Consider the following 27,830-nt stretch of genomic DNA (forward strand, 5'->3'; position numbering starts at 1 on the left):
ACACGGGCACACCTCCACGTGCATGTGGCAGACAAGTGTCCGTTCAGGGCTTCCAGGTGGACCTGTGTGAGGCTGTGTTGAGGGTGTATACAAGCAATCGGACCTCAGTTCTCTTGACCGCTACTCTATGTGGTCTGTCTCCCCCACACAATGCAGCAAAATAAGCTGTTCTATAGATGAGAGAAGGACATGGTGGTCACTGGGAGCCTGAGCTCCCCGACTACAGCATGCTCTCTCTGCACGTGCAGCTGCCTTCCCCTCTCCCAGCTTCAGTTTCCTTACTTATAGAACAAAAACATTTAAGCGGTGGCTCTTGACCCAGGACGGACAGCACGGGGCACCACTGAAGGCTTAAAATAATAAGAGATACCCAGGACCCACGTGGCACCAGTGAATCCCAACCTCTAGAAGAACCTTCCAATGAAGCCTCTTTCACAAGACATTCCCAAGTCGAGCCTCGATAAGAACGACAAAGGGGCCCTGAGCTCCAGATTCCCGTTTCCTCTCCAAGAACTTGCCGTCAAGTTGGGAATGCAGTCACGATATGAGGTTTTCATATCGTGAAATTATCACACCGATTATCACACTGCAGCCAGCCCTCTTCTGGGAGAAAAGGCCTATAGGAGGGCTAAAGGAAGACAGACCCCCAAACACTAAAGACTCCAACCTGCTGGGGCCTGGAGGAAGACTGACAAGGACAAACCCAAGTTCAACACTAAGGGACACAATCTAATGGATGAACACAGGAAACTGGTAACAGTAGGAGATCCTGGGAAGAAGAGCTGAGGGCTGAGGACAGCCATCAGAAAGAAAGAAGTATAGGGCATTGTAACTTGTAGGTGCCTTTTGAATTTTGCATTGTAGAACTATTCTAGCTACCTTTAAAAATCACTGGGGGAAAAAAATAATGGGCAGGAGCTCAGAACTTGGAAGAACCTGGCAGGACGGAACTGGGAGGCACACAAGTCTAGAGTTTTAGCCGACAAGCTTACCCTGAGCAGACCCAGTGTGGTGGCTCTCAAACTTAGCCTGGCCTGCAACTTCACAGTGGGCAGGTGGCATTGTCCTTACATGCGGACTATCCCTCTGTGATCCATGAAGTTCACTCCCTGGCTGGATCCCTGAGCCCTGGACTGACTGAGCACCACATTCTGAGCAGTCTCCGGATTGAACCTAAAATACACCCCGAAAAAAGAAACTGGAGTGGAGAAGGGTCAGGAAACTGGAGCAAGGAAGGTAAAGGGACAGGTTTGTCAGGACAGGCAAGGAGAAGCCTGGGTGGGGGACCACAGAGGTCTGCAAATATCTCCACTAGGAAAAGAGAAGAAGCTGTTCTTCCTGAAGATGGAACTTGAGTTTGGAAGGTAATTTCCGAGCTAAGGAGAACTTCCTAACCTTTAGATCAGTCTCACAGCAGAATGTGGTGAGCTCCCTGTCAAAGGACATCCTTGACCTAGGAATGTAGGACTTCTCCCTGGCAGAGATGATGACAAGGGGATTCTGACATCCACCGGGACACTGAACCTGGGGGACTCTGGGTCTGAATACACCTTGACTCATAAGGAATATCCCAGATATCTGGGACCAGGGCCAGGCTTTGTTATGCAGGGTTTGTACCTCAAGGGGTTACCCTGCTGTCGCCCACTAGTGATATCAACCTAGGGGCAGTGGGGGCAGTGCCAGAGTAGCCACCAATCCAGAGCTGCAGAGCATCAGACCAAAACCTGGGCCTGGAAGGGATTTGGCAAGGCCAACAGGTGCCTCCTCCCACATTATTTTTTTCTTTTTTAAAGATTTTATTTATTTATTTGACAAGAGAGAGAGACACAGCAAGGAGGGAACACAAGCAGGGGAGTGGGAGAGGGAGAAGAAGGCTGCCCGCTGAGCAGGGAGCCGGATTGGGGGTTGGATCCCAGGACCCTGGGAACATGACCTGAGCTGAAGGCAGATGCTTACCGATTAACGACTGAGCCACCCAGGCGACCCCACACTTTTTTTTAAACCAACATTTACTAATTGTTTTTGTGTGGCTGGCCAGGGGCTACTACGGAAGTGAACATGACAAGCAGGTCTTGGGCTGCATTCTAGGGAGGAGACAGAAAACCAACAAGAAAAATATTAGAAGAACTAAGTTCTACAGAGAGAAACAGGTGTAGGAGGTGGCTCTATGAGAAGTCAGGGATCATTCCATCAGGGCCAGGCAGGCGGGACACCTGGGTGGCTCAGTTGGTTGGACAACTGCTTTCGGCTCAGGTCATGATCTCGGAGTCCCGGGGTCGAGTCCCGCATCCGGCTCCCAGCTCCACGGGGAGTCTGCTTCTCTCTCTGCCCTTCTCCTCACTCATGCTCTCTCTCCCTGTCTCTCTCTCAAATAAATAAATACAATCTTAAAAAAAAGAGAGAGAAGTCAGGGATCAGAGAAGGCTCTCTGAGGAGGTGACATTTACTCTGAGGCCAGAATCACTTTGCCTTGGGCAGGTGGTCAACAGACATCACTTGTGGCCATTCACCCACAGGGATAAGACTCTCTGTTTCCACAGATGCCCAGCTGCCGTTCGTCAACTTTTTCTCCCTTAGGGCCAAGAAGCCCTTCCCCTAGGAAGCAGCCCTAAACTACTACGAATCCCACAGGGACATAAACAGTTCTGAAAGTTGGGCGAGGGGCATAACTAGTCTGTGGAGACAAAGGGACCTGGGATCAGACCTGGAAGACGCGGGTAACAGCAGTTCTCGGTTCATTGGGTCTTTGTGGGCATTAAATGAGTACATGCACTTAAAGCATCAAAGCGTCCGACATACAATAAGCGCTCAGGAAGTGGCAACTACCTCGATAAACGTCAATAAATGTCAAAAGTCTGGTTCTGTATTCGGAGGAGGCCAGGAGGCCAGGCCTTCTTCTTGCGCCTCGGTTTCTACCGCTGTCCTCTTTGGCCATGGCACTGGGTGCGTGCAGGGTTAGGATCTCCCGAGCCTTTGCACACCCCTGCGGCCTGGGGGCGGTGTACAGTCGAGGAATCCGAGGCCGCGGGGGTAGGGGTGGTGGCCTTTGGGAACCGGTGCCTCCGGGAGCCCCCGCCCCGCCCCCGCAATGACCCCGCCCCCCACATCGCATGGCCCCGCCCCAGTCCCCCCTCCCAGCCCTGAGAGACTCCGGCCTGCGCGCTCCTTTAAGGCAGCCTGCGGGAAGAGAAGAGCGCGTTTCGCCCCCTCCGACGCCGCCGAGGTAGAGGCTTCACCTTTAAGGCGGCGCGGGGACTGCTGGGAAGGCCGGCGGGATGGAGGCGGCGGGACCCGCTCACGGCTGCGGGTCCGGGTGAAGCGGGGCGGGAGCCGGAACCTGAGCAGGAGCCCGGCCCGAGCCGAAGGCGTAGGTCCGCGCGGGCTGATCAGGTCGGGAGACGGGCCTCTGGGTCCGCCTAGGGGAGGGGTCGTCGTGGGCGCAGGCTGTGGGAGAACGAGGCCGGCCTGCTGGGAGGGGGCGCGGTCCTGGGTGGCCGGGGGCGGGAGCTCGGCCTTTTCAGGGGAGGGGGGTCTGCGGGACGTCGCGCCGGCGTACGGGGAGCGGTCATTGTGGGCGCGGCCTCGGGGTGGGGGGAGACGAAGAAGCCGAGATCTAAAGGCCCTCTAGGGGAAGGGTCTCCCAAGGGGCGGCCTTCCCTAGAGGAGGGGCTCTGTGACTCGGCTGCCTTTTGGGGAAGGGGCTGCCCGAGGGGTTGGGTCTGCATCCCCTAGAGGCGCCGGGGTCTCCTGCACTGGAGTGAGCCTCCACGATCCCTGTAGGACCGTTCTCCAGCGCTCCCTGTCCTGGCTAGGGGAGTCCCCGGGGAAGTCCCCAGCCGGCCTGAGCCGGTGGTCTGGGCCGAATCCGGGTCCAGCCTCACCGGCCTCACCGCATTGCGTCTCCCTGGCCGAGACGAGCTGGGCGCGCCCCCTGTAGGCCGAGCGCGGGCACGGTACGGGTTGCCGGCTGGGGGACCCGGGCACCCTGGGGACCCAGGCGTCCTGGGACTGGAGGTGTTTACCTAATTCGGGGCGGACGGCGGTGTGGCCCCAGGCCCGGCACTCGCCTGCCCGCCCCCTCGCCTTCACAGGCGGCACGCCATGGCTACGATGGTGCTTCCGCGGGAGGAGAAGCTGAGCCAGGATGAGATTGTGCTGGGCACCAAGGCCGTCATCCAAGGCCTGGAGACCCTACGCGGGGAGCATCGTGCCCTTCTCGCTCCCTTGGTAGCTCATGAAGCTGGCGAGGCGGAGCCGGGCTCACAGGAGCGATGTGTCCTCCTGCGTCGCTCCCTGGAAGCCATCGAGCTGGGTCTTGGGGAGGCCCAGGTAGGCTGGTGTGGGATGCTGAGGTGGGAGGTTACGGGAGGGATGGAGCCTTCCAGAGGAATCCTGGCAGTGTAGGAACAGAACCAGAACAGGGAACCCTGTGGCCTCTGGAGCCCATGGTAAATATCTGGTGAAAAATGAACTGGCTTTGAAAACCCCAGCTGTGCCTTGCCTCAGAAGAGCCTGATCATCCTTTAGTCCCCACGCAGAACCCTGTTCCTGACTTCTCTGATGGGTAGCGGAGGCCAAAAGCATAGGAGAACAAAAAGGAGGTCCTTAAGAACCGCCTCCCCTTCATTTTCTTATTCATTCCTTTACAGGTAAATTATCAAGTGCCCACTATGTGCCAGGCAGTCTGTTATGTGCCAGAGACACAGGTCCAACAAGAGACAAGATCTCTGCCCTAATCTACTGGGGAGAGAGTCAGAAACACACGTACATTTGCTACATGTTGTGATTAAGTTCTACATAGAGAACAAGATCTTGAGATAGCTTAAAGCCGGAGGTCTTGTTTATGGGTCAGGGAAGACTTCTAAGGAAGTGACATTTAAGCCAGGACCCGAAGGAAGAAATGAACTGGCCTTCAGAAAAGGGAGGGAGGCAAGAGGTTACATGTGCAAAGGTCCTGAGATAGGAGAGATCTTGTGGTGGGAGAAAAGAGAGAAGACCTGTCTAACCAGAGCTTCCTGGGGAAGGAGAGGGACAGGAGAGGCCTGTGGACAAGATCATGCTGCAGCTTAGTAGCTTGGGTCGTATTCTCAGAAAAGTAGGAAGCCTTTGGAGGGCTTCAGTAGTCAAAAGATACAGTCCGCCTTAGATTTTAAAAGCTTCCTTTGGGAGCGCCTGGCTGATTCAGTAGAACATGTGACTCTTGATTCTGAGATTGTGAGTTCAAGTCCCTTGTTGGGTGTAGAAATGACTTTTAATAAAAGAGTCTTAAAATAAAAACTCCCTTCGGCTGAGGGGTGGAGAATGAACCATATGGAGCACATCAAGGGCGGAAGCAGGTGGCAGGTAGCTAGCAAGCCACTGCCGGAATTCAAATGAGGAATGGTAGCCTGGACTACAGAGGTGGCTGCGAGGGAGGAGAGAAAGGACTGCATGTTCTGGATGTTCTGGAGGTGGGTCCAGCAGGACCTGGAGGTGAAGTAAGGGAGAGGGAGAGAGAGAGGAGGGCAGTGTAACCCAGAGTGTGGTTGCAGCAAGTGAAGGGGGCAAGAAAGCCTACATGATCAGGGGTTCTGTTTTGGTCCTCTTGACACTGGGGCTGCCAGGACGATATGGTGATGGAGATAATTCAGGAGGCGGACGAGGGGTGGACAAGGAGTACACACTTTCTCCAGAGCAGTGTTGGCTGAGATGCCGTCTGGCTCCAGATATCCTAGGCAGGTGGCATCATCTTGGTTTCCTTGTCTTTAAAATAGGGCTCATGCCATCTGCTGTGTATACTTCCAGGCTGTTTAGGGAATTTTTTAAAAAGCTAGCGGTTGTGAAAACACCTGTCACTTACGCATTTGCTAGTCAGCTAGAAAGTGCGGGGTCCCAGACGGCCTGGCCCTGTGGCAGTGCGGTGTGCTGGTCATTCCCTCCTTGGCCGGTTGGCTGCCGGGTACGGAGAGAAACACAGAGGGGTCCCCCTCCTAGTGTGCGCAGACGCCGACACAGATGGGCAAGAGGATGGCATGGAGGGAAAGTGCCCTTCTTTCCTGGGGCTGCGGGAATGACCCTGGCTGTGAAGGGTGGAGAAAGAGTAGAGCCTGTGCGAGGCTCCAAGGCAGGAAGAACTTAAGGGCTCAGGAAAAGAGTCCTAGAGGTTGGAAAGACGGGTAGGGGCTGAAGCTGAGGCCTCTGGGTCCCCTTCCCCTCTGGTTCCCAGGGGGCTTGGGACACATACACCTCTCCTTTCTAGGAGCTGCATAAGACCAGGGGCTTACCTTGGCAGAAATCAGGATGGGGTCTTTCCATGTCCCTTCAGCCACTTCTCAGGGTTCTTAGGAAATTGCTAGCGCTGGGGTAGGGGGCACTGGGATAGTGGCTGTGGCAGCAGAGCTTGGGTACAACCCCCAGGAGAGACAAAGGAAGAGAATGGCTCGCTCAGGGAAAGCACAGAACCGCAGCCAGCCCTCTTCGTGATCAAGTCAGTGAGGTGGGACCTGGGAGTTTTAATGCAGAGGACTAGCTAGAGGCCCAGGGGAGGGGATGGACTTTCTCCGAGTCCAGCAGAGCCAGCCTGGGAACCCAGGGCCTGACCCCAGCAGGAAGAAGCTGGGGTGGGGGGTGGGGGGGTGGTCCCAAACCTCCTGGGTTCAGGTCCTGGACTAGGGTCTATTTGGGGCCTTCGGGGGAAACTCCCTTGACAAAAGGAGAACTTGGTCGCCCTCAGCCCTGTAGGCAGGGCCAGGCCCCAGCACCCCAGGAGGCCCAGGCTGGGGGTGGACGAGACTAGCCCTCATCCTGGCTGGCTGGCACCACAGGTGATCCTGGCGCTGTCGAGCCACCTGGGGGCTGTGGAGTCAGAAAAGCAGAAGCTGCGGGCTCAGGTGCGGCGTCTAGTGCAGGAGAACCAGTGGCTGCGAGAGGAGCTGGCCGGAACCCAGCAGAAGCTGCAGCGCAGCGAGCAGGCCGTGGCCCAGCTCGAGGAGGAGAAGCAGCACCTGCTGTTCATGAGCCAGATCCGCAAGCTGGATGAGGACACGTCCCCCAGTGTGAGCCCCCACCACGGCCGCTGCAGGGCCATCGGGCGGGGGTCCTGGGAGCAGGGAGGGACACGGAGTCCACTGGGCTCTAACCCAGCCACTGACACTGACGCTCATTCTGTCCTCAGGAGGAGAAGGGGGATGTCCCCAAAGACTCACTGGATGACCTGTTCCCCAACGAGGAGGAGCAGAGCCCAGGTGCAGAGGGGCGGCTGGTTCTGGGGAAGGGGAGGCGGGGGCTGTGGGAACTCCTTGTCCTTGGGACCCAGCGGTCACCAGAAACGGTGACCGAAAGTCCACCGTGTTCTTTCCCGCCGCGTTTCTGACCATCACAGCCCAGCATGCTGGAGTCGTCAGGCAGGTCTCACGTGTTGCTTCTCTCCCCCTAAGCTCTGAGGAACAGGTATCGCAGTAGAGAGCTTTGGAGCAGCCTGGCCTGGGCTCAGGTCGTGCTCTGCCACAAGTCGTCCTGGGACCACTGGTTTCTCTCCCTCTCAGCCTCCTCTGAGGGTTGAGGAGGACACATGCACAGGGCTGAGCCCAAGGCCCGTGTTCGGCTTGCTAATGGCGTCGAGCCCCCATGTCCAAGTCTCCCTCCTGCAGATGGGCAGCTGCGGCTCGGGGGTTAGGCGGCTTGCTCTACAACACACAGCTTGAGGGATTGGGACTAGGACTCTACCCACTCTACAGATGGGGAAACTGAGGCAGAATAGCTAGTGACTTGTAGGGTAGGTCAAAGGCATGGCTTGCATGTGCCAGCCCCGCCCTGGGGGGCAGTGGGCACATCTGGTCTGCTCTTGGCCTTGCAGCCCCCAGCCCTGGAGGAGGGGATGTGGCTGCCCAGCACGGGGGCTATGAAATCCCAGCACGGCTCCGCACGCTACACAACCTGGTGATTCAGTACGCCTCCCAGGGCCGCTACGAGGTGGCCGTGCCACTCTGCAAGCAGGCGCTCGAGGACCTGGAGAAGACCTCAGGCCATGACCACCCTGACGTCGCCACCATGCTGAACATCCTGGCTTTGGTCTATCGGTGAGGGCGCCTCTGGTCACAAGCATCTGTGAGAGTCTGCACGCTGCCTGAGGGCTCCAGCCCTGGGTCACAAACCCCCGGTCCCTGCTGTGGGCCGGGACTGGGCAGCTCGGCTCTACCAGGCAGCCCGGCCGCAGATGAGGAGCTTATGCCCAGAGAGGCCTGGGCCTATGGGGTGCCTAGGGCCTCCCTGAGTCTGGGCTTATTGGAGGATAAAGGCTTGGGCATAGCTAGGGATGGGGACATAGCTAGAGTCCTGAGGACTCTAAGGACACAAAGGAGGCAGCCCAGGTCTTTGGTGAAAGAGGAGTGCCCAGAACATGAGAGGGTTGGAAAAGTTTTCCTTGCTGGAAAGAACAGTATGAGCAAAGGCCCTGGGGAGTAGACAGCAAGGTGCACTGGGCATGAGGAAGTTGGGGTAGAATCCTGGGGAGTCTGGCACATCCTATCCCAGTACTCGATGCCCTGGTGAGTTGTGAGTAAACTGTTCAAAGTCCCCCCAAGCCCCTGGAGGGCAGAGGCTGACCAGGTCTCCCCAACCCCTGCGTCATAATCATCCACTCATCAATAAATACCAGAGGAGTGACCATGGGGATCTGGGACCAACAGGGGGAGGGCCTTGGGCTGGAGGACACCCCTCACTGTGCTTCTACCTGCACTCAGGGACCAGAACAAGTACAAAGAGGCTGCCCACCTGCTCAACGATGCCCTGGCCATCCGTGAGAAGACACTGGGCAAAGACCATCCGGCTGTGAGTGAGAGTGGGTGCGAGGTGGGGGCTGGCCCCTGCCCTGCCCTGGGCAGGGCCCTGGATCACTGAGTGTCGATTCTGCCCCCGCTCCCCGACAGGTGGCCGCAACATTAAACAACCTGGCAGTTCTGTATGGCAAGCGGGGCAAGTACAAAGAGGCCGAGCCCCTGTGCAAGCGGGCGCTGGAAATCCGAGAGAAGGTGGGAGCAGGCAGGGCTGGGCAGGCCAGCAGGGCCCAGCAGGCGGGGGCTGAGGGCAGCCCTGAGCCCAGCCACTGGCTCCTGCTCCCAGGTCCTGGGCAAGTTTCATCCGGACGTGGCCAAGCAGCTGAGCAACCTGGCCCTACTGTGCCAGAACCAGGGCAAAGCCGAGGAGGTGGAGCACTACTACCGCAGGGCCCTGGAGATCTACGCCACCCGCCTTGGGCCTGATGACCCCAACGTGGCCAAGACCAAGAACAACCTGGTACCCTGAGCCGGGAGTGGGGCGGGGCGAGGGCAGGAGTGAAGGGGAAGGAAGGAGAAGGCTCAGCTCCCCATATCCCCGCTCGCTCTCTGGGCCCTTCCCTCCAGGCCTCCTGCTACCTGAAGCAGGGCAAGTACCAGGACGCAGAGACCCTGTACAAGGAGATCCTCACCCGCGCCCACGAGAAAGAGTTTGGCTCTGTCAATGGTGAGGCTCAGACCACCACGTGCCCCCGGCTCACACAGCGCAAGCCTGGCCGGCCATCAGCATCCAGGGCAAATACTTGAGCTTGGCGGGCCCTTGTGGGGTCTGGCTGGTTCCCAGCCGTGTGTATGCACGTGTGAACACATGAGCCTAACTCACACAGCCTCCCGGGTCCTGCTGGTGCTGCGTGTGCCCTTAGCAGAGTCTTCCCCTTCCTCCGCTGGGGATTCCTGCTCACTGTGAGGGCCCACCCCGAATGTTTTCCCGGCTGGGAAGCCACCTTCCAGCCCCCAGTGGTCAGTCATTTCCTGCTCTGGGGTCACCAGCCTGGCCTGTCCTTCAGGCCCAGCATGTGCCCCAGGCCGTGGACTTGAGGCGTTTAAGGACCCGCTCCCCCCAGGCCTCTATCCCAAGCCCCTCAAACACAGGCCCGTACCATGTCATCTCCGTGTTCCAGAAGAGGGTCAGTATTGTTTCGAGTCTGTTTTTTGTTCACTCATTCATTCATTCATACCTTCATTCATTCAACGAAGCCCAATCCTGATCCTTCTTGGGTACCCCCGACCCCCTCCCCAGACCCCAGTCCTATGTTTCAACCAGGAGAAGCCTATATGGGAGGCTGGTGACGGCCCCCTTTCTCCCCCCAGGGGACAACAAGCCCATCTGGATGCACGCAGAAGAACGGGAGGAGAGCAAGGTAGCTCCGTGGGCAGGGCTGGGGTGGTCTGGGGAGGCAGGGTGAGCTGAGGGATATGTAGAGGGGAGGGACTTCTGCCACCTCCCCTGACCGTTCCTTCCTCCAGGACAAGCGCCGGGACAGCACCCCCTACGGGGAGTATGGCAGCTGGTACAAGGCCTGTAAAGTGGACAGGTGAGGACGGCAGGGTGCGGCTGGAACTGAACAGACGGCGGGAAACAGCATCCTGGGTCAGGGCCCGGTCCAAACTCTACGCTGCGTAATGCTCACACACACACACACACACACCCCTCTGTGTCAATTTGTCTTTCGAGAACTGAGTCATAGGCTACCTGTCCCAAAAAGGCTTTCTGCACTGGGACAGCCCGATTATCTTGCCCTTGGGTCTCCCAGCTTTTAGTCCTGGTGGCAACATCCCACTTAGGGCTCTGGGGCCAGGTCCCCAACCCTAGACACCTGGGGTGATTCCAAGACAGGAGAGTCTAAGTAGGCCTAGCACAGGGCTGGACACAAGAGGGGAGAGATTCTGGTCGGCGGGATGGTTCCTCAGGGCCCCATGTGGGCCGGAGGCTAGGATGGGCCCGGTTGCCCGGGGAACACGGAGTTGGACACCACCCTGCTGTCCCATCCACAGCCCCACAGTCAACACCACCCTGCGCAGCTTGGGGGCCCTGTACCGGCGCCAGGGCAAGCTAGAAGCTGCACATACACTGGAGGACTGTGCCAGCCGCAGCCGCAAGCAGGTGGGCCAACGGGCATGGGGGGATGTGGGCAGGGACCTGGGTGGCCGTGTGTGTTCCCGTCAGGATTCAGGGCTCCAGCTGATACGCCCTGCTCCTCCCTCAGGGCCTGGACCCCGCAAGCCAGACCAAGGTGGTGGAACTGCTGAAAGATGGCAGCGGCGGGCGCGGAGACCGCCGGGGCAGCCGAGATGTGGCAGGGGGGGCCGGGGCGCGGCCTGAGTCTGACTTTGAGGAGGCAGGGCCTGCAGCTGAGTGGAGCGGGGTGAGTCTGGAGGCTGGGCCGGGCCAGGAGGAGGGGTCATCAGTGTGGCAGAGAGAAAGACTGGTCCACCCCGCAGGACGGTAGTGGCTCCCTGCGGCGCAGCGGCTCCTTTGGGAAGCTCCGAGATGCCCTGCGGCGCAGCAGTGAGATGCTGGTGAAGAAGTTGCAGGGTGGTGGCCCCCAGGAGCCTCCTAACCCCAGGTGAGCCTCCCAAGAAGCCACCCGGTAGCCCACCCACCCCAGATGAGCTCCTGACCCAGGTGAACCCCCTCATCTCCCGAAAGCTCCACCACCCACCAGATCTGCTCCCCTCCGTGAGCCTCCGTCTCCGGCCCCCGCCCGACCCCTTCCCTCCTCCTCCCTCACCCCGTTCCACCCTTGGCAAATCCACGCGTTCTTCTCCTCAGGATGAAGCGGGCCAGTTCCCTCAACTTCCTCAACAAGAGCGTGGAGGAGCCCGTCCAGGTATGGCTGGGTGGGTGTGGGGGTACTGGGCAGTGAGGCCCAGGCCCCAGGGCCCAGAAACTGCATGTCCTGTGTACTGGCCGAGCTTGTCGGCCACGTCTGCCCATTTCGAAACCTTTCCAGCTCTGTGCCGGGCCTGGCTTTGGGCTGGACCCTGGGAAGACAAATGAGGGAAACCCAGCTCCTGCCGGGGGTGGACGTGCAAGTGGCCGGGGCCGACACAGTGACTGTGGAGGTGGGCGGGAGGGCCAGGGACTCTGGCTGATTGGACCCCATCTGGGCAGCAGCATGACACTGAGCTGCCTGCCCGCTCTGCCCACAGCCTGGAGCTACCGGCTTCTCGGACAGCCGCACCCTCAGCTCCAGCTCCATGGACCTCTCCCGACGAAGCTCCCTCGTGGGTTAATCCTGAAAGGGCAGCCAGTTGCCAGAGCCTCCACCCGGCACTGCCCCCACCCCCAGCCCTTCGCATGGGCCTGCTGCTTGCCCCACCTGTCTCTCCCAAGGACCCCCGTCTTTTCTGTTCAATCTCAGGGTAACCTCCTCCCTTGTCATCTCAGCCTGAGCCCTGGAGGCTGGGCCTGCCCGCTCCAGCTCCGGCTCTTATTTATTCCATCCAGCAGGGCCCCCTCTTTAGGTTCAGGGCCAGGTGAGAGGCTGGCCAGAGTCTCCAAGATAGAGACTCAGTGGCCCGCCCTCCCCAGGCCCCACCGAGCCAAGAACACTAAGCACCTGCGGTCCCTTCAGCACTCCTGCCCTTCTGCCCCCAACCCCCCGGCCGTTGCTTCTGTATATAGAGAAATAAGTTATTGGCCGCGCCCCTCCCCTCAGTCCACGGTACTGCCCGGTTATGCCCTCACCGTGCCCTTCTCTAGTGGTACCGCCCAGGCCTTAATCACCCCCATTCCGCGCGGTGGTATCTTCCAGGCTCTACATCTCGGGGAGCGGCGCCTCCCCAAAGGGTTCCCTGGGCCTTCTCGCGCTCCTCCTGGCCTCTGAGGGGCGCGTTGAGCCCCATCATCGCCCCATCATCGCCCCATGCCCCAGGACGGAGAGCCCTACCCTTGCCCGTCCTCTCACCGCCGGGTCCCGCCCAGCGTCCCGGCCTTATGCACTGCCCCTCCCGCCCGGCCCCGCCCAGGCACGGCCTGACCCCGCCCCGGGCACCGCCCGTCGAGCCATCCTGCCACGCCTCTCCCCTCGCCTGCGGCTTCTTGCTAGGGGCAGTGATGGCCCCTGTGGCAGGAGGGGCTGCCCCAGTTGCGGGGGTGAGGCGGTCTCTCTCTATTTTCAAATGTTGCTGTAGAAATAAAGACCGTTTGAATCTGAGCCGGGCTTGTTTTGGGGGCGGAGGCCAAGGGCCCCTAGCGTCTCTAGATTGGGGGTGAGGTCGGGAGAGGCTGCGAGCGAGAGCCAACGAGTGTGTGTGTCGCTCACGTCCGGTTCGGCACTGCTGAAGCCCAGGTAGTTTGCTCCTTTCCCGGATTTGTTTGGGGGCCTCACAGGTTGAGTTTTTTCTAACCTTCATCACTTAAGTTCCGGAGACCGCGGGCTTTGAACTCTGCCCCTTACTGAGCTGTTTTATCTTGAGCAAGTTACCGAGACTAGACCTTTTCCATCTATGAAATGTGGGTGACGACACCCTCCGGGGGCTGCGTCTGAGTTAGGAGTGCCAGCACACCAAGAACCCCAAATAAGTGAACTTCTGGTGCTAAAAACTCCGGGAACTGCGAGGGTAGTGATGACTGCCTCTGCCAGACAAACATGAAACGTGTCGACCCCAGCCCTAAACTGACCTCTCACTGAGGTCGGGACGCGTCAGGTGTCCTCAAGCCGAGGTACGGCTATAGGGAGCGAACTACAAGCCCCAGAAGGCAATGCGCGGCGGTGATGGGGCGTGGGCTGGGAGACGCGGCCTCGGGTTTACGCCTGCGCAACAGCAGGCGTGGGGGTGAGGGGTGTGGTCGGGCAAAGTGAAGAGACTACAAGTTCCGAGAAGCAACGCGGCAAGGCCCCAGTCGGGAATGTTTGCGCCTGCGCAACGCGGGCGGGGCCTCTGGGGCGGAGCGGCCACCATCTTGGAACGGGAGGCGGAGCAGAGCTGACTGGGAGCGACCGAGCGGGCCACCGCCGCCGCCATGAACCCCGAATAGTGAGTGAGCCCCGCCCGCGCCGTCCGGCGCAGCCTCGATCCCGAGTACGGGGCTGTACGCTTACCGGGGTTGTCCGGCCTGGGTCAGGACGGAGCGGTGCCCCCACATCCGGGTCCCTCTTCCGCTGACCCCCCCCCACATCCGGGTCCTGCCCCTCCCCCCGGGGGGCCCCAGGACCCCGGCTCGGCACCCCGAGTTCTTGCACCGGGGACCCAGACACTGCGACCCCAAGGGGCACTACTTCAGCCCGAAGCACCGATCCCTAACAGGCCTATTGGTCAGGTGACCCCGCAGCCTCGGTCTCTCCAGGCCTCAGTTTCCCCACCTGCTGCTTGCAGTGGCGGTCTGGGTGCTGACGACGGTCCCGGCGTTTTGGAGCCTGTCCAGACTCGGGCCCTTTAGGTCTGACAGTAAATCTTTTCTGTTTTTCCCGTTCTCCCGGAATCCGGTTCCCGGGGCTGGGCAGTCGCGGGAGGCCCCGAGGGAGTGCTCTGGGTCGCTGTCCCGGAGGTCCTCCCCTCAAGGGCTGCCGCTTCGGCCTTTGCTGGGTCTTGCTGCCCTGGCTCTCCTGGAGGCCAGTCCCTTCCCGCCTTCTCCTCACCTTTGTGCAGGCCCCCTGCGCCACCGTCACACCCCTTCCCTTCGCCGTCACGCTGCCGATGAAGTTTAGATGAATGTGGCATTTGTTTCTCCCCTTCCAGTGGGATTCTCTGTACCTCAGACTCTCCTCACTTCTTGGTCACTCCCCCTGCGGGTAGGTGGCCCACATGTCTGCCCCGACTTCTCCTGACAGTTTTCCCCCAGTGTCAGTTGTCGTCTTCCTCTTCTGCCACTTCCTATTTCTCCTCCAGATCCAGGCCTCAGATTTCCTTGGGGAAGGGAGAAGCTCTGAGCTGGATTATAAGGGACCCAGAAGGGAACCAGCAGGCTCTCACAGAGACTCTGGAGTCTGAACCTGGTTTCCAGTCTTAAAGTTAACAGCTGTGTAACTTAGGGCAAGTCACTTCCCTCTTCTGACCTCTGGTTTCCTCATTAGTTGGGAATAACACCGTCCACTGCAGAGGGCTGATGTGAGGGGCTTAAGTGAGATGATGCATTGCAGTGTTTAACATAGGGCCAGGTGCAAAGTAGGAACTCAGTGCATTTTAACTGCGGTCCTTGCTACTCGTTGGCCACCTCTTAGAGGCTTCCTACCAGGCTCTTTACGTAGATACTCACTTAACCCGTTCTAGGCTGGGTCCTAGCTTCCATTTCTGGGACCTCCCCTGTCAAGCCAGATCGGCCCCAGGGCAGTGACGGGGGTTTCCTAACTAGCCCCTACTGGCCCAGAGACCACAGTCTGGCAGGTGTCAGGGTAGGACACCCAGCTTTTTCTCCTAATGATGGTGATCCTTGGTAGGTTATGTGCCTCCCTCTCTGTGCCTCAGTTTCCTTCTCTGTAAAGTGGAAATTCAGACTCAGTCCTTTGGGCCAGCTGTAGTATGGGGGGTGGTCAGCCCTATTCTTCCCAGGACTTGTGGGAGGATATTGTGAGCACCTAGATACTCCGAACCAAGGCAAGCCTCACAGCGTGGGAGAAAGCCGTAGTTGTGACTGTAGGATGGCATGACGGGTGGGCTCCCTGCCTGCCTTCATGCCTTCCCGTCCTTTCTCTCTAGTGACTACCTGTTTAAGCTGCTTTTGATTGGTGATTCGGGCGTGGGCAAGTCATGCCTGCTTCTGCGGTTTGCTGTGAGTAAGAAGCCTCCCGTACCATCCACCGGGGGTCCTGGCTGGCGGCAGGAGGGAGAGGGGGCAACCCAGAGCGCAGTGGTTGCAAGACCTTGGAACCAAGGAGGAAGTTGCAGGACCTTCTAGTAACATCTCTGACTGAACAAAGACTCAGGGCTGGCAGGTTGGGGTGCTGAAAGTGGGGGCTTAGCAGTTATAAGCTTGGCCAGGGCAGGGGGCTGGAGGGAGATTTTCTAAATGGGCCTGTTCACCTAGGCCATTTTGTTGGTCCTTTTCCAGGATGACACATACACGGAGAGCTACATCAGCACCATCGGGGTGGACTTCAAGATCCGAACCATCGAGCTGGATGGCAAAACCATCAAACTTCAGATCGTGAGTGTCGCTCTTCCCAGTCCCTGGTACAGAGGCAGCCGCCTCGGGAGGGGTGGCGGCTCCAGGGAAGTAGCCTGGCGCTGACCTGCTCTTCTCTCCTTGCTGTCTGGTAGTGGGACACGGCTGGTCAGGAGCGGTTCCGGACCATCACTTCCAGCTACTACCGGGGGGCTCACGGCATCATTGTGGTGTACGATGTCACCGACCAGGTACTCCTCGGGTCACATCTCCAGTTTTGCCTCCTTGGCTTTAGGTCTTGGTTCTTGTTTTGTTCCGGGTTTTGGGTTTTTTGTTGTGTTTTGTTTTTTTAGGATTTTATTTTTTTTAAGTAACCTGCACACCCAGCGTGGGGCTTGAACTCACGATCCCTGAAATCAAGAATCACACGCTGTACTGACTGAGCCAGCCGGGCGCTCCAGGTCTTTGGTTCTTGTTTCCTCGTACTTTTCCCTCCTCCCTTCCGGATGCTGCCTGGAAGGGAGGCTGTGCTTGGACTCACTTCACAGGGAGCGAAACCGCGGCAGAAGTGCATTCTGCTCAGGCCCCGGAGAGGGGCGTTGGCAGAAACGGGCCTCACACCTCCTGGCTGAACTTGCCGCCTTATTCTAGAGTTTCTAGGCACCTGTGTTTCGAAGGGGTTTAGTCAGCTGGTTGGTTGCTGTGCTGGGCCCCTGGCTTCCTGTGTGAAGACACTTGGAGAATCCAGTGCAGGGCTTTAGACGGGCGAGGGAGCTTAGCACTCTGGGTCTGCTGCGGCAGCGGTGGTGGTGTTAACAGGCTGAGACAGTCCTACCGTCCTTTATGCCACGGCCTCTTAACACTCTGAAGCAGTCTGCAGCAGGTTCCCATTTTACAGGTGAGGAAATGGGTCAGAGTGGTGAGGAGACTTGCTTGGGGCCGTGTAGCTAGTTAAGTGGCAGAAAGAGGAAACCTCGGTCTTCTGATTCTCCTTGCTTTATTCTTCCTGCTAAACCTTGTTGGTTAGTGGGGAGCAGGCCCTGGGGACACGGAAGCGTTTACATCAGCTCTGGGCCTGGAGGAGTCCTGCTCCGACGGGCAGCTGGGCCCTTGGGCTCACCAGGAACTCACGATGCTTTCTGGACAACAAGCTGTGGGTGGACTGTGCGCTACTCAGAGGTCGTCAGGGGCCTCTAGCTGCCAAGTCCCGTGACCTCATTGCAGTTCTGGCCCTGATCGACCTCTCATGGCTTCTACCTTCCTCCTCCTCCCTCTCCTTGCAAAGTTTGCTGTCTCCAGCTCTCCTGCCTCTTGCTACTTTAGCTTCTCTTTTCAGGGACTTTGGACCAGTTTGCCCTGTACTACCACCACCACAGTCCCTGCCCTCTGGACCCCTCCTACCCCCAGTCTTACGCTTCCTGACTTTTCCTGCATGGGTCTGGCCCTTTGTGGTTTGACTTCTGTCTTCTGTTCTGTCATTCCTGTATAAACAGCTCTCACTGTGCATCTTCTCTGTGTTCTACTTTGCTGGCACTTTGTGCAGTAGTTCTGACCTTCATCGTATCACCCAGCGAACTAAGCGCTGGGGTCCCTTTTTTCCAGGTGAAATACGCTGGGGGAGGTGTTGGGTAACTTGCCCGTGGTCTCACAGCTAGCTCGTTTGCTAGGAGAGGCAAAGTCAGTGTTTGAACCCAAGGTTCTTGGCTTCTGAGCTTACCCTTCCCTGCTCCTAGGCAACCTCCTGAGCTCCACATCATCTTCAGAACTCAGCATGTCTCGCACTGGCCTCACCCTCTCGCGCTAAACTGGCCCCTGCCTCGCCATCTTCGTGACAGGGTTCCTGTTGGCCTGACCAGAAAACTCTTCCCTCCCCTCCCTTCCCTCTGTTCTCTCCCTCCACCTTCTCGTTCAAGGCCTTTCCCGTGTAACAATAGCCGTGATGAGGATGACAGCAGCTCCTGCTAATTAAGCACTTGTTACAAGACAGGCCCGCATTCATTATCTGGGGTGCACAACAGCCCCAGGGAGAGCTACTGTTTTCTCAAAATGAGGAAGCTGGTGCTCGGAGGGGTCAGGTGACCAGTGTAGGGTCTCACAGCAAGTGGCGGAGCTGGGGCGCCTCCAGCGTGGCCGGACTCTAAATCCCGTGCTCGCCTCACGTCGCTGCCTGGCCCGCAGCACATCCCTTCCCTGGATCGCTCCAGGCACCTCCCAGGTGCTCGCCATCTTCTTGCCAGGCTGATCTGGCCTCTACGCTCCTGTCCCGACTATCTTCCCGGGACTCAGGTGTACTTCTCCGGCTCCCTTCCTAAGAAAACTTTTGGGGGCTCCTGGTTGTCCAGATTTAGCCCGGCTGAGACCTTTCATTCTCGGGCCTGCCTCCTTTCCCCTCCTTCTGGGCTCGAACCTGTGTCTCAGCAGCCTTCAGCTTCTCCTTGCTCCCCAGAGGTGCCATACAGACCCGAAGCGCGACCTGGTGTATGTCCTCTCCTCGCCTTCACTTTGTCACCCTTCCGCTTGCTTCCACACAAGGCCAGTTTGTCCCTTCGGACACAGGTCAGCCGTAGTCTCTCCAGAAGGAGCTGGTCCTGGAGCTCGGGCAGCACTCATCACCCTGTCTTGCCATTGTGTATGTGTGTCCCTGTCTAGTCCTCCACTGTCCGCTGAGTGCATCGGGGCAGGATCCAGGTATTTGTCCCTTCGTTGTCCACAGGGCCCGGCCTGAGACGTGGCAGCACGTATACATTTGAACCCAGTGGGTATCAACCACGCTTTTGACTCCTGAGAAGGGAAAGTGTGGCTCTAGCTCAACCACGTTCCTAAAAGTTCTGTTTTTGTCTCTGAGCCGGGGTAGGGGGTGGGGAGCGGCCAGCTGTCAGGAGAGCCGACTGAGCAAGGAGGCTGTTAGTGCCGGAAGCAGGATGAACATCTGGCTCTGTTCCCAGGATGCACCTGTTCCTCATGGGCCAGGGTCTCCTCTGCGAGGACCCTCCACCTACCACTGGGCTGAAAGCCTTCACACCTTACAGGGATTTTAAGGCCACTGTGGGGAATTTTGTGATTCTTATGAACCTGTTTCCCTCCTTCTCTGTGTCTGTCCTCTCTGGTGTCTCTCCTGTTGTCACTTGCTCCTCCACGTATTTTTGGCCTTTTGTGTCTCGGGGAGACCGGCTGCAGGAAGAAGAGCTGGCTGGCCCTTAGGCCCAGTCTGTTAGGTGTTGCAGCTGTTGGCAGACAGCTGGTGCTGTGCCAGGTTTGGCTTTGGGGGTCTCAGAGGGAGCAGGTCAGGGAGGAGATCTAAGCCTAGAGGAGAGGGGACAGCTTCCTTTGGGTCCCTGAGCTCTGGGGTTCTGTCTCTCTTGGGAGCCCAGGGAAACCCCCTTCAGAAGCCCCTGCTCTCCTGGCCTTGAGTAGGGGTGGGCGTAGGGAGCAAAATAACTGTATTTTGATTCTGGCTCCTCTAGGAATCCTATGCCAACGTGAAGCAGTGGCTGCAGGAGATCGACCGCTATGCCAGCGAGAACGTCAACAAGCTCCTGGTGGGCAACAAGAGCGACCTCACCACCAAGAAAGTGGTGGACAACACCACGGCCAAGGTGGGCGGGGCCTGCGTCGGGCCACCCAGGGCGGGCTGGGGTCTGTTGCCCCTCACTCGTCCCTCCCCTCTTCTTCTCTCTCCTCTCCTTGTCAGGAGTTTGCGGATTCTCTGGGCATCCCCTTCCTGGAGACAAGTGCCAAGAACGCTACCAATGTCGAGCAGGCTTTCATGACCATGGCTGCTGAGATCAAAAAGCGGATGGGGCCTGGGGCAGCTTCGGGGGGTGAGCGGCCCAACCTCAAGATCGACAGCACCCCTGTGAAGCCGGCTGGTGGCGGCTGTTGCTAGGAGGGGCACGTGGGGTGGGACAGGAGGGGGCACCTTCTCCAGATGATGCCCCTGGAGGGGATAGGAGGTGGCCTCCCTCTCCTGGGGCATTTGAGTCTGTGGCTTTGGGGTGTCCTGGGCTCCCCATCTCCCTCTGGCCCATCTGCCTGCTGCCCTGAGCCCTGGTTTTGTCAAAGCCCCCAAGGAGGATACCCAGGACCTTTGGCTGGGGTGGGGATGTGGGCTTGCTCTGCTGCTGCCTCTAGGTAACTTCAAAAGCTACCCCACCACACACCTTTCTTCGGGATGAGGGCTCCTCTGTTCCCTCCCTTGCCCCCCGACCCCTGTACGCTGCAGCGGGTTTCTTTCCTGTACCCTTTTTCCTTCTGTCCCCGCTCCCTTTCCCCAAGAGCTGGGAGCCTCCCTGGCCTCTACAGTCCCTGGCTGCAGTGAGAGCGCCAGGGACCAGGAATGGGACCAGGGGATCCAGGACCCAGGATCCAGGGCCCTGGGCTGGACCTCAGGAAGGGCATGGGGGCCATCGGGGCCCAGCAGCCCACCCTTTCCTCTCCTCCCTGCCTCTCCTCGCCGTGCCTCTTCCCCGCCCCTTCCATACTCACAGCTCCAGCCGACCGGCCGCCGTGGGGTCGGAGCACATCTAGAGCAGGTGGGCGGACAGCCATGCTGGGCCTGTGTTTTGAGCCCAGAGGGGTCCTGCTCCTGCCACCGCCTGCCCTGCCAGAGCCGGGCCATGTGCTGCCTGCCCACCGAGCCCCTTTGTCCCCATGGCAGGCAGAGGCGGAAGGCCCACCGTGCCAGAGGCTGGGCACCAGCCTTAACCCTTACTCTGCCAGCAACTCTTCCCTTTCTCTGAGGCAGCACATCTGGCTTATTCTCCCCCTTCTGTTCTTTGGAGCCTGTGAGGGCAGGTCCTCATACCCTGTCACTGCTTCTCCTCCGGGGAATGTCAGTGCAGACCCAGGGTCCGGGCCTCTCCCCTCACCCCCTCCCTCCTAGCCTCCCCCCACCCCCACCCCCACCTCCACCCCCACCGCCGCTGCCGTCTGGCACAGCTTCTCCTTACAGAAAAAACAAACCTTTGGTCTCTACCTGAGAAGCCATGTCCCTTGTGCTGTCTCTCGCCTGTCCCACCTGTGCCCTGCCCTCCAGCTTATATTTAAGTCCCTGGGGTGCCCCCACTCCCAGGTTCCCCTCTGGTGTCATGTCAGGCATTTTGCAAGGAAAAGCCACTTGGGGAAAGAAAGAAAGGACAAAAAATAAATAAATTTCCACTGGCCCTCGGGTGAGCCGAGGGTTTTTGCAAGGAAGTTGTGGTGGTTGAGTGTGGTCTGTGGTGGGAGCTGTCTTGGGGTGGGGGAGTGGGACTGGTGCCCTGGGCTTGGCTGGCGGTACAGGGGTCCCTGGATTGGGCTGTGTGTCCTAGGGTTGCTGTTGAAAGTCCTTGACCCACTTCTTAAAGCCAGGAGTGCTGCCTGCTTTCGCTTCTGTGGTGTGTCCCCACGGGCCCAGCACGGTTCCAGCAGCAGGGGAGGCAGGCGGCCATGGGCGAGTACCTGGTGAGCGGCCGCCGACAGCCACACAGGTGCACGCTGTCCGGCCTGTGAGGTGGCGCTGCGGACGTGCCCCATCATGCCCGGCCCGCATCCCCTTCTGCCCCCGCTCCCGTCTTTGCTCTGGGTTCAAGCCAGGTGTCTCGGCCCCGGGACAGTCCCAAGTTCTCCCACTTCGGACCTCAGCCTGGCCTCCCAGGGAGGCTAGTGTGCAAAATACAGTATGTGAGGGTAGGGGTGTGTGTGTGTGCGGCGCGCTCCTCCGAGTGGACCCAATTCGTGTGACGCGGGGGGCGGGGGCGGGCGCATGCCAGGGATGTGCGTCCATGCCGACGTGTCCCCGAGGTTGGGGCGGGGGTGGCGCCCGGGCCGGGCGGTGCAGGCGGAGGGGCGCGCAGAGACCCGGCCCCGCCCGAGGCCGCTCGCACGGCGGCCCCGCCCCCGGCTCCGCCCCGCCGGCTTCGCGGGCTGGAGAGCGAGGGAGCCGCGGGCGAGGGATCGCAGGATGAGCGATCGCGGCCCGGGCAGCCGGCAGCGGACGCGCCCCCCGAGCCCACCGGCCCGCGCCCCGCGCGCCCCACGGCCCCGCGGCCCCGGTCCCGGCCGCGCCGCCCGCGTCCCCCGAGGCCTGCGGGCCATGCCCGGCCGGCCCTGAACGCGGACCGGGGGGCGTCCCCTTGCGCCCGGGCCCCGCGCTGGCGCCCCCCGGGCCGCCGCCCGGCGCGGGGGCCATGGCGTTCACCTTCGCCGCGTTCTGCTACATGCTCACCCTGGTGCTGTGCGCCTCCCTCATCTTCTTTGTCATCTGGCACGTAAGGCCGGGCTGGGGCTGGGGGCGGGGTGGGGGGGGCCGGGGGCACACGGCGCGGGAGGGGGCCGAGCAGATGGGCTCGGGGTCCGCGGAAACTTGGAGCTCCTCTCCGCTATACCCCTTCGGTCAGCTTCTGTTCGCCCCCATGAATACCCCCTCGCGTTGTCGGCTTCCTTCCTGGGGCCCCCTTCCTCCGCCGCCCCCGCCTGTCTGTGGGTATGTCAGTTGGTCCCTGACCCCCTGCCCCTGCCCCACGCCGCCTTGGGGTGTGGGGCAGAATTCTGGGGTTCTTGTGCCTTTCCTCTACCACCCCCCAATCCAGTCGCCCCCGTTTGTCTGTCGGGCAGTTTGTCTGTCTGCTTGCCCCCCCTCTGTGGGTTTTTCCAGCTGGAGTGATGGAGCCGGTTGCCATGGCAACTGCATCTGTTTACAGGACCCACAGATCGCAGAGTCCATTAACCCCTTCCCTCTCACTCACCTCCCTGACCCAGCGGCGATTGGCTCTTAAGCAGACCAGAGACCTCGTCCCCGCCGCCAGCTCACCTTGGGCTTCCCCGCCCCCTCCTTTCTGGGCTTCCCCGCCTCGGGTTTCCTCCCCACTTCCCATTTTCCCTCCTCTTCCTTCCCACTTCCCCCTTTGTCTGGTATCCCCTTTGGTCTGTCTCTCACTCTGGCCCGGCTTCACACCTGCTCTTTCTGTGTCCGTTTCTCATCCTCCATCCTAATCGCCTCCCCTGAGAGTCCCTCTCCCTCATTCTCTCCGGGGTCTCCTCAGTGGTCCCCTCTGCCTGGCCCCCTTCCTCTCACCAAGAACTCTGTCACTCAGCCTCCTGCTCACTGTTTGGGACGCTTGCCCCCCCCCCCGCCCTCCTCCACCTCTCTCCCCTCAGTGAGGACTGCCCCTCTCGGACGGCCTGGGCCAGGCCGGCCTGCTCTGTCGGTTTCAGCACCCTGTGCTCCAGGACATCTTCCTGATCTTCCAGCCCTCCAGGGGGGTTCCCTTCCCCCTCTGCAGTCCCCGCCCCCCGGAACCCACACTTTCCGTCCTCCTCATTACCTCACCTGCTATCGCCTGGTCTCCCCACTTCCTCTCTTTTTCCTGGGACCTGCGGCCTGCCCCCGTGAGCCTGTCTGGCTCTTGCCCAATCTCTCCCTTCACCATCCCCCAGCCCCCTCCTCAGCCTCAGGGTTCCATGGGCTCTCACTGCACCCTCCTGCATAAGGAGTGAGCCCCTGCAGGCTCCTTCGACACATCCCCCTCCCGTCTCCAGCCCTCTCCCTGGTTTTGCCTCTCCCCCCTCCCTCTCTCTCTGGGTCTCTTAGTTGCTTTTTCTTTTCTCCCCCTTTGTCTTGATCTCTTGATCTCTCTGAGCTTCCTGTCTCATCCCAGAGTTGTGGACAATCCTGGGGGCAGGAGAGCTGGGGTCCCAAAAATCAGGAGAAATTGAGGGTCACAGGCTGGGAACACGGACCTAACGAGTTCCTGGGAGAAAGTTCCTGGAAATCAAGTAGCCCCTTTTCAGGCCTCTCCCCACCCAAAGACCTTCCACAGCCCCTCTGGGGGTCCCTGTTCTTAAGGGCTACTCAGAGCACTCCTCCATCCAACACACCAGTGTCGATGCTTCCTGAGAACCGGGGTCTGGGCAGCTGAAGGAGAGTCAAGGATGAGTAGGACTCAGGCTTTGCCCTTGTAAGGCTCCTAGGCTGGGGAAAAGGGCCCAGCAAATATTTATTGAGCACGTATTATGCGTCAAGCCCGGTGTTCACTCAGCTAAGCTATTTAGTTCGGTGATCTTAGCAAGTCACTCATGCTGAGTCTGTTTCCTTGTGGATAAAGTGGGTTTGTTGTATATACATCAGAGTGCCCAGAGCATGACCTGCTAAGGGGGGTGGGTTGGGCATAGGCATAGGAGGTGTGGTCCTCAATCCGAATCAGTAAGAACCAGAACCTTCCAGGGCAGGACCCCAGATCCCACCCCAGACCCTGAGCCCAGTCCCCACTAGTCGCTAGGCAACCCTGGTGGTGAGTGACGCGTGTCAGCTGTCATCGTGGGGGATTGTTTGTTCCAGGGGGCTGAGTCAGAGCCAGGCAGCCTGGGGGGTGGGAGGCGCGACACCCGCTGCCTGCTGGTGGTGCCAGCTCTGGGGCAGACAGACGGCACCCTTCCGCTCCCTGCTGGACCCTGTTGCTGTGCCTGGCAGGCAGGTGGCTGCCCAGAGTCCATGGGGAGGGGGGTGCTGCTCCAGATGGCCCCGGCTCCCTCCAGGAAGCCCATGTTCTCTCCTTCCAAGCCGTCTGGGGTCCGGGATACTTGGGGGTGATGGGCCCTGGTGCTGAGGGGAGGGGACCCCAGAAGACTTTTCTTCCAGACCTCCTTCCATGTCAGCTCCCACTGCCCCCCACCCAGGAACACCTGTACCTCCCAAGAGTTCCCCATCCCAAGGAGTACACTGCCATCTACCAAGTGCCCCAACACCCAAAGGCAACTTGGTCCCCTGTGCCTCGACTCCTGCCATTCAACCCACTGGAGTCTGGCTTCTAAACAGCTCTGCAATCCCTCCACACCTCTCCACTCTCACTGCTGCTGTCCCCATGCCGATCATCATCGATGAGCAGCACCTGCCACCCTTCCCCCACTTCCTCACTGGCCTGGCCTTCCTAGGATAAAGCCATTAAGAATTTTAATGCTGGAGTCTAACTGGGTTAGAATCCTGGCTTAGCACTGACTCGCTGTGTGGCCTTGGACAAGTGACTTAGCCTGTCTGTGTCAGTTTCCTTATCTGCAAGACGGCTAGGATAATACCAGGCCCTACACCGTCAGGTTGTTGCAAGCAGTGAGTGAGGTAGTATACGTAAAGCCTGCTGGCGTAGAGCAAACGTCATACAGGTCTTCGCCGGGACTGTTCGCCAACGTGTGCTTCCCGCTCCATCCAACCTCAAGTGTTGGCCTGACCGTCCTACTCTGCGGCTTATACCCCTCAATGGCTCCCCTTTATTTTGGGTTAAAGTCCAAACATCTGGTCCGGGTTCACAGCATCTCCAGCCCATCTCTCACATTCCTTCTTTCTTCCCGCTCACCTCACACCGTCACTCGACCCCATGGAAGCGGCAGCTTCCTCAATGTTCCTTGTTCTTTCAACCTTCCGTTTTTGTGCCTGCTGTTCCTGCTGCTCGGACTGCCCCCCCCCCCGCGCTTGTTCACCAGTCACCCACTCAGAGTCCAGCCTGAACTCTGCCCCCCATCACGCCCAGCGCTGGACCAGGCACCCCAGTAGACCCATCACTCTGGAACATTCTTCACAGCTCTCCCAAGCAAGGGAGCCTACCCAGGCGAGGGCTGTGCCTGAGGCCTCTGGGGCCCCGGTGGCCAGCAAAGGGCAGAAAAAGACACCATCTCTTGGGATGTTTTGGACGGAAGCGTCGTGAATATGGCTTGACTTGGGCGATAGCGCACCAAGATGCCATTCCCCACTGTTGGGTGACCTTGGGCCAGGCCCCGCCCCTCCCTCAACCTGTTTCTCCACCTTTGCATCAAGCTCCATCTGGTCCAGTGCCCATGCATGAATTCCTGAGTCACGGAAGGACGGGTGGGGGGGCCATCAGCTGCTGCCCCAACCCTGACAGGCACACGCTCCTCCCCCAGATCATAGCCTTTGACGAGCTGCGGACCGACTTCAAGAACCCCATCGACCAGGGGAACCCAGCGCGGGCAGTAAGTGATACATGTGCTGTGCCGAGGTGTGTCCGTCCATCTGTCTTTCCATCTGTCCCAGGAGAAGGGGGATGGGGGACGGGAAGAAAGGGTTGCGTGGTGGGACGGGCGCCGGCCGTGGCCCTTTCCTGTCTGCCCCCGCCCCCAGCAAACACCTGGCGCGGGCTCAGGGCTCGGGTTCCTCCTGGCGGGGCGGCCGTTGCCAGGCTCTGGGCCGTTGCCGTGGAGACGCGGGTGAAGGTCCCTCCATGGTGACGGTTGCCATGGGGACGGCGCGGCTGCTTCCCTGCCGCAACGACCGCTCTGGCGCCCCCTGGCGGCCACTTGAGGGTCGGCGGGGGATGTAGGGAGGGCAGGGGGGCACCCCCCAGTGCCCGCTCCTCCGCCTCCCCCATGGCAACCTTTTCCTCCCCCTACAGCGCGAGCGTTTAAAAAACATCGAACGCATCTGCTGCCTCCTGAGGAAGGTCAGTGTCAGGGCCAGTAGCAGGAGGCTCCTAGCCCAGGCTGGCCCTTCTCTCTGCGACCCGGAGCGCCGCCTTGCCCCTCTGGGCCCCTCTGGTCCGCCACCGGGAGGGAGTGGGAGGCTCGAGGCCTCTTTAGTCCCCAGAGGTTACGGTGGGGGGCACCTCCCAAACCCCGGCTCCCCTCTGTGCCCTTGAAGCTGCGGGGCATCCTCCCACCAGGCCGCTGACTTCTCGCCCTCCCTCCCCAGCTGGTGGTCCCGGAATACTCCATCCACGGCCTCTTCTGTCTGATGTTTCTGTGCGCGGCAGAGTGGGTGACCCTGGGCCTCAACATCCCGCTCCTCTTCTACCACCTCTGGAGGTGAGGGCCTCAGCCTCCCCAGGCTGGGCCGCCTCTGGAAGCTGCCTTGGGGAGGGGGGAGGCGGAAGAGCAGGGGAGAGATGGGGGGAGCTCTGAGGTGGGCGCTCAGGCCCCTCCCTCACGCCAGGTACTTCCACCGCCCGGCGGACGGCTCTGAGGTCATGTATGATGCGGTCTCCATCATGAATGCTGACATCCTCAACTACTGCCAGAAGGAGTCCTGGTGCAAACTCGCCTTCTACCTGCTCTCCTTCTTCTATTACCTGTACAGGTGAGGCCCTGCCCGCCACAGTCAGAAGCCAGGGAAGGGATGTGCCTCCAATTCCAGGAATGGTCGGGCCCCAAGTTGCCGCCTTTTCCCCCTAAGGACTGAGGGCAGCCCGGGGTATGGGGGCGTGGGCGGCCAGTACCCGGGCCTCCTCGGGATTCGGCTCACTGCCTCCTCTTCCTGCAGTATGGTTTATACGTTGGTGAGTTTCTAAGGGGGAAGCCGGCCAGGGAGCAAGCCCAGAATGGACCGGACGCCTGTGCACCCCCAGCCCTACCCCTCGGCCGCAGAGGCCTCAGCCCTGGGGAGGGAGGGGGCACTGGTGCCCCCAGCCTCCTCTCCACCCCTCCAAACTGCTGCTGCGGGGGACCTCCCGCCTTCAGAGCCCCCTCCCCTTGGACCAGGGCTGGGCAGAGCTCTAAATGGGGCAGGGGCTCCTCTGCCAGCCTGTAGGCATGGCAGTCAGTCTTGGAAGGGGCGGAACCTCCGGCCTTGTCCACTTCTCGGGGGGAACATGGACCCTGCCAAAGGGCAGGGCTTGACCCTGGAAGTTCTGGGCCGCCCCTCTCCACCCCCACCCTGAGGCTCCCCCTGCAGGTGGGGGGGTACCCGCACCGGGAATGAGCAGGCTCAGCAGGGGGGCAGTCCCACCCCTAGTCTGCCCTCTCCCCTCCCAGGCTCTCTCCAGACCTCCCCCTTCCCCATCCCCACTTGCCCCAATCCCAGCCTGTCCTGTCTCTTGGACCCATTTTCTATGTTGCCTGGAGGAGTCCGGCACCCCCTCCCCGGCCATTTGTGAGAAAATATGAATAAACTACTGCAAACACGTGGGCCCCGGTTCTGCTCCGGAAAGGCTTGAAGAGGACATGGGGCACAGGGACTCTATAGGGAGCAGCCCTCAGCTGAATCCCCA

The 27,830-nt window shown here is 59.9% G+C and overlaps 3 protein-coding genes across 11 annotated transcripts; all 3 read left to right on the forward strand.

The window, feature by feature from the left end:
* Positions 1 to 3,131: 3,131 nt before the first annotated feature.
* On the forward strand, positions 3,132 to 12,973 carry KLC2 (kinesin light chain 2). 8 transcript variants are annotated; one of them, XM_045065276.1, is made up of 16 exons: positions 3,132 to 3,223; positions 4,055 to 4,329; positions 6,804 to 7,034; positions 7,154 to 7,223; positions 7,835 to 8,057; positions 8,721 to 8,808; positions 8,907 to 9,008; positions 9,100 to 9,273; positions 9,381 to 9,480; positions 10,125 to 10,174; positions 10,281 to 10,348; positions 10,809 to 10,917; positions 11,021 to 11,179; positions 11,256 to 11,380; positions 11,587 to 11,644; positions 11,932 to 12,973. In XM_045065276.1, exons 2-16 carry the CDS (start codon positions 4,102 to 4,104, stop codon positions 12,181 to 12,183), a joined length of 2,037 nt encoding a protein of 678 aa, XP_044921211.1. In that variant the 5' UTR covers positions 3,132 to 3,223; positions 4,055 to 4,101; the 3' UTR covers positions 12,184 to 12,973. The 8 variants fall into 8 exon arrangements, with proteins under 8 accessions (XP_044921211.1, XP_044921196.1, XP_044921222.1 ...); XM_045065261.1 differs by having other exon boundaries at positions 3,133 to 3,223; positions 4,092 to 4,329; XM_045065287.1 differs by having other exon boundaries at positions 3,134 to 3,223; positions 4,092 to 4,329; positions 11,967 to 12,973.
* Positions 12,974 to 13,655: 682 nt separating this feature from the next.
* On the forward strand, positions 13,656 to 21,054 carry RAB1B (RAB1B, member RAS oncogene family). 2 transcript variants are annotated; one of them, XM_004769965.3, is made up of 6 exons: positions 13,656 to 13,796; positions 15,456 to 15,528; positions 15,808 to 15,903; positions 16,017 to 16,112; positions 19,326 to 19,457; positions 19,553 to 21,054. In XM_004769965.3, the coding sequence occupies exons 1-6, from the start codon at positions 13,783 to 13,785 to the stop codon at positions 19,745 to 19,747; spliced, it is 606 nt and encodes a 201-aa protein (XP_004770022.1). In that variant the 5' UTR covers positions 13,656 to 13,782; the 3' UTR covers positions 19,748 to 21,054. The 2 variants fall into 2 exon arrangements, with proteins under 2 accessions (XP_004770022.1, XP_044921227.1); XM_045065292.1 differs by lacking the exon at positions 13,656 to 13,796 and adding an exon at positions 14,457 to 14,551.
* Positions 21,055 to 21,740: 686 nt separating this feature from the next.
* CNIH2 (cornichon family AMPA receptor auxiliary protein 2) lies at positions 21,741 to 27,748 on the forward strand. Its single transcript, XM_004769961.3, has 6 exons — positions 21,741 to 22,109; positions 25,753 to 25,821; positions 26,241 to 26,288; positions 26,537 to 26,649; positions 26,777 to 26,920; positions 27,104 to 27,748. The coding sequence occupies exons 1-6, from the start codon at positions 22,029 to 22,031 to the stop codon at positions 27,129 to 27,131; spliced, it is 483 nt and encodes a 160-aa protein (XP_004770018.1). The 5' UTR covers positions 21,741 to 22,028; the 3' UTR covers positions 27,132 to 27,748.
* Positions 27,749 to 27,830: the final 82 nt, after the last annotated feature.

The sequence above is a fragment of the Mustela putorius genome, unplaced genomic scaffold (genome assembly GCF_011764305.1).
Source record: "Mustela putorius furo isolate JIRA1106 unplaced genomic scaffold, ASM1176430v1.1 tig00000127_pilon_pilon_pilon, whole genome shotgun sequence".
In the NCBI taxonomy this organism is placed as follows: Eukaryota; Metazoa; Chordata; class Mammalia; order Carnivora; family Mustelidae; genus Mustela; species Mustela putorius.